General features: G+C 38.9%; 1 protein-coding gene across 1 annotated transcript in view; it reads left to right on the top strand.

Annotated features, from left to right (window-relative positions):
• Nucleotides 1-402: 402 nt before the first annotated feature.
• The window catches only part of FRAS1 (Fraser extracellular matrix complex subunit 1), a 352,531-nt gene continuing 341,981 nt past the window's right edge, over nucleotides 403-10,952 (top strand). The window contains 3 exon segments of the mRNA XM_036764965.1: nucleotides 403-420; nucleotides 926-1,033; nucleotides 9,811-9,903. Coding sequence (XP_036620860.1) covers nucleotides 403-420; nucleotides 926-1,033; nucleotides 9,811-9,903 — 219 coding nt within the window.

Raw genomic sequence — 10,952 nt, 5'->3', positions numbered from 1 at the left:
AAGCAGCCACATATTAGCCCCATCCTACTGTAGGGTCAGCGTGTGGAAGCTTTGACCTGCTGTGTTTCTGACATGGACAAGCTTATTCCTCCTTAGGCAGCCTGGTGGCCTCCTGCTCTTGGGGGTTCACGCCATTTGTGCCAGGCTTACTGTGGACACCCAATCAGCTTGAACTTTAATGAAGCTTAGAACTCCCAAGCTCAAGTAATCCACCAGCCTTATCCTTACTCATAGTAGGAGTTGCAGGCTATTGCCATCAGATCCAGCTAACAATAATGTTTTTAAAGGCATAGAGGAAACCAGTTATACTGAAAGTTATAAAAATATTAAAAAAGATGAATGAGTTTGTGGATCTCAGATTAAGAACCCTGATGCAGGCGTACATGCCACACAGCGAGAGAAATGAATAGAAAGGTTGTTGTACGTATAAAATCAATTTTCAGGACAGCATGTTTCCTTCGCTTGAGTTTTTTAGTGACTCAAGGACGTTGATTTGATAATGCAAAAAAATTGGTGCCTGAGCATGCCATTGATCATATTCCAATTCTGTGACATTTGAAAGGAATATGAATAATTTTGTTTCTTAGAATCACTCCCCTCTTTCTCACTTAAAAGTCATACACCTCATACCCCACTCCTTTTGTAGAGGTGGGAAGTGTATGGTGTAGTATGTTGTCCATATTTTCAGACTTGTATTGATCAGTTTAGCTGATTTTTTTTCTCTTTGTAAGACCTAACTTTCCTGAGATAAGTTGCTGATTTTATTGACTTGGTGGGGAGTTAATCACTGCTGAACAGATAGCACAAAGCTTATGATTTATTATTATTATTTTTTGCCTTTTAATTTAGTCAACCACTCCTGTGGTCCTGCTGCACCCACACTCTGAATGATTGGTTTTAATTCACAACTTATGTTTCTTTGCAGGACGACACTGTTTGGAAGCCTGATTCATGCCAGGATTGTCGTTGCCATGGTGACATTGTCGTCTGCAGGCCTGTTGTTTGCAAAAACCCTCAGTGTGACTTTGAGAAGGTAAGATAGCCACTTTATGTCTAAAATACCATCTGAATCATCATCAGTATTTTTGATCTTTCTGGGGTTTGAGAGTCTTTCCAGGCCCCAGTCCATTTCTGACTACTTTGTGAGGGGATGTGTGCCACAATGCTAGTATTGTTATTCTTTTGAATTCCAGTCTTTGTATGATTTAGTGATTTTTCAAGGCAAGGTGAACCCAGAGTGGCTTTTGCAGCAGTAGGAAATTGTCCTTGTGCATTGCTTGTTATATTAAGAACTAACGAAGTATCTTTCCTGATCATGAGGATGACACCCTATTAAAACTGAATAGCCACTTGGGATATTACCATAGTCTCCGGTAAGCAATTAAAGATGATTACCACCTAAGCTGATTCTGTTCCTTGAATCACCGTGTTTTGAAGAGTTTGATATCAGTCAACTGGATTCCTAAGATTTATATGCTGACTCTTTTTTTTGTCTTTGTAATATCTCTTCAGGACTATTCCTCACCTCTCACTTGCAGGTTTGCAGATTGAGTGCTGGTGCTGGTAGCTTCTAGGGGTATAACTGTCCAGGTTTACTGGTACATGAGCCCCCACCAGTGTGCTTCTCATTAAGGATCAGCCAATAGCCACAATTAGTTTGCAGCATTGAAATTTACTGTTGTGACCTAGTAACAAACAGTAGCTACAAATATTCCTCCCATAAACTTAAGGTGCTTTCTCTTTGAGATACACACAACATCTGTGGGGAGAGTAAACTCAAACTTGAGCACAGTAATCATGACAGATGTATAGAATACACATAGAGTAAAAGTAACTCTAAATTCCTGGTACTGTAGGGCCTGAAAGTTCTTTCACTTTCTGTAGAGTCCTCAGAAGACTCCAGTGGGTACAGTGTTTCAGATGGACAGGTTTCACAATTGGGTTCAAAGGTTCTGCTCTGCTTTATAGTCACCTGTCTTCTATGTGGCCAGTGGTCCTGGTGGTTAGATTTGCCTTCTCCATGGAATATTTGCCTGTGTCTGTTTGGTGTATGTCCCTCAAATGAGTCTTGAACTACCAGAGTTTTGGAAGAGGTATATCACTTTAGACAAGTAGGTAGTAAACACAATGGCCAGTCAGGATTAGGGGGTACAGAGATAAATTTCCTCTAAGAACCCTGAAGGGTTCCTTTCCACAGAGTTATCCTAGCCCTGGAATTGATAGCCTGGAACTCTCTCGGGGCCATAGCTATTTAAAACCCTGTAAAGCCCACTGAAGTGGTCCCCTTTAATTCCATAAAAGAAAGATGTTTACATTTTATAGAGGGGTGACCAGAATTTTACAGATAGCCTTAACATCTTGTCACTACAGTAAAACTTTTACCATCTTTTAGTAAACCTTGTGATTACATCAACTAAGAGGACAAATCACATCTTATGTTCCTCATATCTTAAAGACATTCCTCCTATGCTTATTTTGCTGATGGTCCACATAACACTCCTAACTAGAACTTTGATGAAGGACCAGATAAGATGTATCTCCCTTAAGTACAAGATTTTTTTCCCCAGATCTCTATTGGACTAAAGATGAGGATTGACTTTCTAAAGACCTTTAGAGTGTATTAGTTCGGGCAATACCAATATTGTTTTGATATTGTCAGGCTGAGTGGAAATATGGCGATGTCATCATCTGTTTCATAAAACTTCCATTTGCTCTAATTTGATGCAAATTATCATAACCCCCATTTCCCTGCCCCAGTCTCCATATCAGTATTGAGAGAATATATTTTTTCTAATGATCTTTTTATTTTTTCAAATAAAACTATGTTAAGCTTCTGATTCTGAATATCTCAAGCTTCTTGTTCTTAAAAAATACTTCCTTTTCTTTCACAAATATGGTTCTTTCCTATACTGCAGTTTAAATTGCTTACTGACACCTTTAAAGAAAATCCCAACTAGTACAGCAGTATGAAAGGTTCTAGGCATATCCTTTTTCCATGCTGAATACCTATTAGTGATGAAGAATGCAAAATTAAATTCCAGAGTCAAGCAGATGTCCTACTAAGCTTTTCAACTTCATAAAAAAATGGCACCACTAAATGGGACTTTACATATGTTTGCTATGGGCCTTGGGGCAGTGGGGAGGAAGACTGGAGATGCCTTGGTTGAGCCTAAGGCATGTGTCAACTCAACTCTGGAGGCGGGGCAGGGGTGGGGTGCTGTTCCAAAGGCCAGAAGCTTGACTGTACCCTGAAGCTGAGATCCTCCTGGTAAGCTACTGCACAGCGAAGCAGACAATCCAAGTGTGATCAAGGATCTGGGAATGCCCCAAGACACCAGACTGCAAAGCTTTCATGGCCACAGAGCATATACACTGGATAGTGCCATTTGCTTCTTAGTACCATGTGTGGGATTAGTGATGGTATGGTATAGTATCTAGTTTCACAGTCTTAACTTTTGACATTTTCTCAACATGAAAGTGTCTTCAAGGGACTGACATCTTTTGGCATCTCCCCCTCACTGCTTGGCTAGTATCACTTCTTGCAGTCCTTTATTAGCTCTATGCAGCTATCTACAGAAAATTGAAGTTGGCCCATTGAAGCAAAGACTTGGTGAAGTATAATTCATGTATCCCGCAGGCATGCAGTTTAGTAGAAGTCGTAGACTCTCAGCTGTGCCTAGTATCTGCTTATAATCTACCTCCTTGGGTGTTAGGTATGGCTTTTATTCCTTTTAATTATCACCATAGCATTGGTACCATTGTGGCCTTCAGAACAGGAGATCTTAAACCATCAGCCTTCCTGGTCCACATGTACTGAAGTTCATAGTTGGCTAGTCTTGTAAACTGGTTGCTGCAAGCCTGGGAATTGGTCAGGTTATGTCTCAGTGGATTATTGTTGGCCCATACTTGCAACTTCACCCCATATATTTTGTCTTTTAATTTCTCAATGACTGCCCATCTCAAAGTGAAGAATGTCAGTGGGGTGATGGGTCTTGGTGGTGATCAAACCTCTCAGGCACATTCAGCTGGTTTCTACCAATCATCATTCTCTTAGTACAAGACTATTCCCAGGCCTTCCAAGCTGACATTTGTTTGTATGTAGGACAAAGGGTTTGTTTTGATCTTTGTAGACCAGCACAGGTGCATGTGTGAGGCAAATGACCAACTCTCTCTCTCCACTTGTCTCCAAGGTACTTTTTTAGTTTTAACTTTGCATTTCTTGCCCTTTCAGCTTCTGTTCCTTTTCAGTCACTCATGCTTGAATGAAGACATTTGATGGTTTAGCAGTAATGGCATAACTTCTGACAGATTTTCAATAAAAGCCACCAAGTCCTAGAAAAGTTCTTATTTTAAAGATCACATGGTTGGGTCCTCACACTTCCTTGAGATCCTCTCTTACCCACATACTTGAAAGAACTCTACATAAGAGGCACCGGACAGTTGGAAGTTTTAGACCACTGTCTCTTAGCCAATTCAATACTTTCATCAGTGTTTATTCATGTTTTTCCAGCATCTCCCCAGAGACAATGAAGTCTTTAAAGCATGCCAACATTTATAGGTAGTTCATATCTAATTTCTTTCTCCATTCTAGGGTCATAGGATCCTAGTGGCAGGTCCCGCGCTGCGCGCCGCCCCCCCCCCCCCCCCCCCCGCTCCCTCCCGATGCCTTGGAGCAGGCTCTCAAACTAATGAAATCTTTCTGGGCAGATCAAAGCAGTATTCTCCTTGTCTTCCTCTGTCATAATAAACTGGAGATTGTCCTCATGTGATAATGAGAACCACTGGCTGCCTACCAGATAATCCAGGATGTTTTGAGCCCTGGGCATGATATACTGGTTCAGAGTCCAATAATTTACACTAGTGGTGTCAAACTCAATTGGAAATGGGGACCACTGAACCATATGTAAGTATCACTGTGGGCTGCATACTGACTTAGAAAGACACACGTTAACATTATCTATGTTCTATTATATATTTATTTTGTTAAATATTTCCCAGTTACATTTTAATCTGATCTGGATAGCAGTTAGAAGTGTTGTGCTTCATGTAGCCCATGAATGTGTGTTTGACAGCTCTGATCTACATGTTTATTGTTTCATTCTTCTTAAGAATTACTACTATGTATAGTGCATATAGTGTATTGGACTCTGTGATGATGCTATCAGTCAGCAGCTTCCTGAGATGGTCTCTGAGGTCATTCATCACAAAGGAGTTTTTCTAGATTGTTTCTGGAATGATCCAGAATTACAAGCTGGATCTCATGAGCTGCTCCTCAGGAACCCCCTACTACTGCAGTGAGAGCACATTTGTTCTCTTGCTGAGTTTCTGCCATCAATGTTTTTCCATTTCTGGGGAATTCTCAAAGTCAAATATTCTCAGGATCCATTTCAGAAGTTGAGAAGCAGTACTCTTCTGCTATTCCCTGTCATTCCTTGACTGTGTTCTCCCACATGCCTCTTATAGGCCACACGGATGGTCAAAGTGTGCAAGTATTGAGCTCTTACAATATTCTACTAATATCTTGAATAAAGTGGAATTAGAGCTGACACTGCATCGACATATTGGGGTCTGATATAGTAGAGCCAGAGTATCCACTACCTTGTCTTTTTACCTTTGCAGGGAGAATTAGGATGTTCCTGTGTCTACTGGTCACCATATTTCTGAGTTTTTTTCTCTGTAGATTCTATACCAGTAGAGCTGTTCCTTTTCTTCATTTCTGTGAACTATAGATGAGTAGATGATTCCAAGGTAGATATGATCTCATGTCTGTGAGAGAGAACCTCTTGTAGGGTCTTTTCTATTAGTTTATGTGTTTTCACATTTTCTTTTCAGTTATTATCTATATACATATATATATGTATGTATGTAATAGCTAATATTTGTATGTTTATTATGTGCCAGGCACTATGCTAAATGCTTTACAATTATTATTAACAAGCCTGGGAAATGGGAGCAATTATTATCTCCATTTTATAGATGAGGAAACAGGGGAGGACAGAAGTTAGGTGACTTACCTAGGGTCACACAGTTAGGAAGTGTCTGAAACTGAATTTGAACTTCCTGACTACAGTCTCAGTGCTCTTTCCATTGCACCACCAAGCTTCTTTCCTACATTCCCTGTACCAGCTAGAGCCACAATCAATGTCACCTTTTGTGACAACATCAATTAGGGGTATGTCGAAGTCACTCTAGCCTGTTAGTCCTCTATGATTTTCTTTTTTTAAGAGGAGTCTTTCCTTTCTGTAATAATCCAATTAGGTGTTTGTCAAAAAAAAATGGGATGGTAACTCCCTTTTGTGTTGAACGAAATCACCAATTTCTGTAAACACCATGTGCATCAATACTTCAGAGCCATAAAATATCTCAAAATCTTTTAAATATTTTAGATGGGTGACTTCTGGGTTTCTGTACCTTAGGTCTCACAGAGAGTCAAATATGAGACTTTTGTTACTTTGCATGAAACAGTCCATCTCATCCCTTTACAATGCTTGCCAGCCCTATAGCTGTTTCATTGATTGCCTGGTCCTCATCTCTATAGGATCTTTCCTAGAAGGGAGAAAACCTGTTGATAAAGTCTTTATGTTGAGCTTCATTTTGCCATGTATACTGTAGCATATTGTTCTTTACCAGATCCCAGGTAATGATTCTCTGTGCAATTCAGGGAACCCGATAATATACTGGTGAGTAATCTCTTTGTACCATGGTGGACCCAACTTTAGGCCTTCTCTCAGATGTCTTACCTAGTGGTAAGCTGGCCATCCCTCTAGGTGTATACCTCGTCTTTGGAAAAGAAAAAATGCAGTCAGCATCACTCAGAAATGAAGATTTTGATAGTGATGGAAAAAATATTTCCTTGATTTTCTGTATTGGTGAAAGTTGAAACTTGTACCTCAACTGCTGTGCTGTTGTTCCTTTTAATCATTAATATTTTAATATATCTACCACTCTCTTCTTTTGAGGGAGGATTATGAACCAACTTTCACATACTGTCCACTGTGTGAATTTGTTAGGTATTTTTAAGTATTCCATAGAGTCTGGTAATTTGTAGAACATATCCTTAGTGGATTGTCTTAACTTCATTCTAATAGATACTACTCTATAGGCTCCAGACTCTTCAGCTGGGTATTTCAAGACTTAATATCTTCAGTTCCATGCACAGAATCTATTACAGTTATCATGAATTCGTTAAGAATGTTAACATTTCTAAAGTAGCAGTATTTTGCAAGAACCACACTCATGTTTCCACAGTTGAGTGACAATGACAATATCTAATCAATCTTCAAAGGGTAGTTCACTACCGACTAAATAAGCTAGCCAAATTCCTAACAATGGATATTTAGTGAGAATCACCAGCAGTAATAACAGCAGCAAATATCAGTAATACATTAATTTTCAGCAGATTTTCAACAAGGTGAACACAAAAACAAATAGTTGTAACAATAATGCCATTCCTTTTGCACATTGACAGGCTACTGCATAGCAGTCACTGTTTACTTTGGCATCATCAGATAATAAGCATTAATACAGATGCAAAGAAAGATGTGAAATACCTTCAGCCCTCCTACATGGTCAATTTTTGTAAAGCTGCCATGTACACTGTGAAATATGTTTATTTCTTTCTGTTTCCTTCATCAATCCCAGAGATCTAGCATATCCAACTTTTCTATAAACTCTATCAGGCTCTTAACTTGTTAAGCTTTTTGTTAGATTTGTCTAGGTTTGAGAAGGATACATTGACATCTCCATCTGTTTTAGTGCCAATTTCTTCATGTAAATTATCTTTTCCTTTAAATAATTTAGATGCTATGCTATTAGATGTATTTGTATTAAATATTGACATTAATCTATGATGCCTTTAAACATAACATAGTTTTATTGTTTATTTCTTTTAATCAAATCTACTTTACCTGAAGTCATGTTTGATACTCATTGGAGATACTATGGAGCTAGATTTGACAATTGATTGACAATGTGGTCTGAGTGAGAATTAGCAGTTGAGAATAACACTGATGTCACTATCCTAGTGAATGAAAGGATGATGGTATTCTCAGTAGAAAAGATAGTTCAGAGTAGGGGTGAAGGTTCTTTTGAGATGTGTGGGGGGAATGATAAATGAGTTCAGCTTTGAACTTGTTGAGGTTGAGTTGTCTGTGGTACATAGAGTTTGATGTTTCAGCAAGCATTTGGTGTTAGAGCTCACCAGGGACTAGGGATGGATATGTAGATCTGAAAGTCATCAGCAAAGAGGTGATAATTAAGCTCTGAGAAGCTACTGAGGCCACAAAGAAAAGATGTGGAGATAGACTAGAAGGACAGAGCCTTGAGGGGTGTCTATTGTTAGAGGGTGTGATGTGGATGATGATTCAGCAAAGGGGACTGAGGAATGGTCAGCCAAGCAGGATAATAACCGGTACAGGAGAGATTCATTTCTAGCACCATGTAGGGTTTTTCATTGGGAAAATATTCCTCTTTGGTAGTATTTTTTCATTTTAAAAGGATTATTTCCTTTTATCCCTTCACCAAGCTAATAACTCTAAATTTAGTTCCCTCTGGATGATCTGTATATCTTGAGCACTCGGTGAAATAATTTGGGCAAAATTTTAGTTCCACTTTTCATTATCTCACTTCGTGGTGAGGTAATGTACACAATCCTATACTTGTAGAAGTTGCTAATGAATGTAGCACTTTTTAAAGAAAAGCTACTATTCTTTGTTTTTTTTTTGCTTTTCAGTAGACAAGAATTTATTTTTTCTCCTGTAGGAAAATAATTTAAGGGGCAGCTAAGTGATACAGTGGATAGAGCACTGGCCCGGGAGTCTGGAAGACCAGAATTCAAATACAACTTTAGACACTTATTAGCTGTGTGACCTGGGCAAGTCACTTAACCCAGATTGTCTTCCAAAAGAAAGATAACATAAAACTTTATGGCAAATAAATGTAGTCAAACAAGACACATTTCTACAGTAGCCATGTCCAAAAATGTAGGGCTCACTCTGTACCTTAACCCATCACTTCCATGTTAGGAGGTGAGTAGCATATTTCATCATTAGTCATCTGGAATTATTGTAGGTCATCACACTGATCAGAGTTCTCAAGTCTTCAAAAGTTTTTGTCTTTGTGGTATTGTTATTGCAGAAATTGTTTTACTGGTCCTGTTCACTTCACTCTGCATCTGTTTGTATAAGCCTTCCTAGCTTTCTCTGAACTTATCCAAACTATGTATATGAATGTAAAGGAATGCTGTTGTTCCATCAGGGATGAGTACAACATTCTCAAAGAAATACCTTCTTAAAAAAGTAGCCAAATGATTTTTAAAATTAAATTTGTACTCCTGCTAATTGCTTTCTATTTTGCCTTTGTCACGTAGGCATGCAAGAACTCTTGGCTCAGGCAGAGCCTTGTGGCAGCATTGGTTTTTCCTGCTTCCCATCTCCCCTTTTGGCTGGGTATATAAATGAGGATGAGGCAAGCCATTTAATCTTAAAAGACAGATTTGTTTTCTTTGCCCTTTATGTCCCATAAGCAGCATGGATGTGTACAAATGATGACTGTAAAGGCAGGTTAATATGAAATGCAATAGACCAGCAATATTGTCCTTAGAGTTTATGTGTTTTTAAGGGGAGAACCTAATGAGGCAGTCTATTTTTTCTGTAAGGGTAACTCACCTTAGAAAGGAAAGACTCATTTCATTACTTGGTGAAATTCTTACAAGATTGAGTGCATACTCCCTGACATAAGGTTCAATGAAGAATTCTGCCTCCTTATTTTTAAATTTAAAAAATTTAATGAACTGTTTTTAAAAATACTTAGGGAGAAGTGCTTCGAATAGCTGCCAACCAGTGCTGCCCGGAGTGTGTGTTGAGAACCGAAGGACTGTGCCATCATGAAGGGAAGACCCATGGGGTAAGTACTGTCTAGCAGTTGGGTTGTTTTCTGATTTTATAATTCAGCATGGCAAGAGGGATAGATGTTCATGTGGAGTTCATGAAGCTGCCATGCTATAGATCAAAGAGTGCTAGTCTTGATTTGAGGAGATTTGGATTCAGATTTCACTTCAGTTACTTACTAATGGACTAGGCGAACATGGCCAAATCCATGAATTTCTCTGAACCTCGCTTTTCTCATCTGTGGAATGGGAGAATAATAAACAATTATGCTTCCCTCCTCATATTGTCAGCAGAAAGCACTTTCCAAACCTCAAGGAATTATATATGAATTATATCATGTTGATGAGGGTAGCTTTCTTCCTTGTCTAAGTTAGAGTATGTGTTAAGAACTTGCATTTCCAGGCTAGGTTTTCAGGTTTCTTGAGAAAAGTCTTCAGAATGATACTGTTTTGTTTATTCTGTTGGCATTCTCTGTCCAGTGCCTCCAAGTTGAGTTATCTTTTGGCTAGCAGGGTGGTCTGGGACTATCAATGGGGAAAGAGGCTGTGATGTTTGTAGGTTGCTTGGATGTCGTCCCAGGGTTTTTTATCTTTATTCTTTCATAGGCAGGCCTTTTGGATACAATTTTAGAAATGTAAAAAAATGAAAGAAGGGCCTTTCTAAGAGCATACTAAAAAATCACATATAAATGGCATGGATCCTTCACTTCCTAGGAGTATTACCCCAAGGGAGGTCAGAAAGCAGAAAAGGCTGCACATGTGTCAGAGTCTTCATATTAGCACTTTTTATAGTTGTAAAAAAAAAAACCAGAAAAAAGTAGAATGCCCATCGGTGTGGAATGGCTAAACTATGTCATATAGAGCTGTAAGATGTATGAATGTGAGGAATTCAGAGGCACATAGGAAGACTTATGTGAACTAAACGAAGAATGAATTAAATAGAATTAGGCAAACAGTGACTACAACAGTATACATGGGTTACAAACCAAAACTACCTGGCTGTCTCCAAATCATAGATACCAAACCTCCAGCCATTGTTCCCTCCCCCAAACTTGAACACCATTTT

This window comes from Trichosurus vulpecula, chromosome 6 (genome assembly GCF_011100635.1).
Source record: "Trichosurus vulpecula isolate mTriVul1 chromosome 6, mTriVul1.pri, whole genome shotgun sequence".
NCBI lineage: Eukaryota > Metazoa > Chordata > Mammalia > Diprotodontia > Phalangeridae > Trichosurus > Trichosurus vulpecula.
This window is presented reverse-complemented; position numbering and strand designations above follow the sequence as displayed.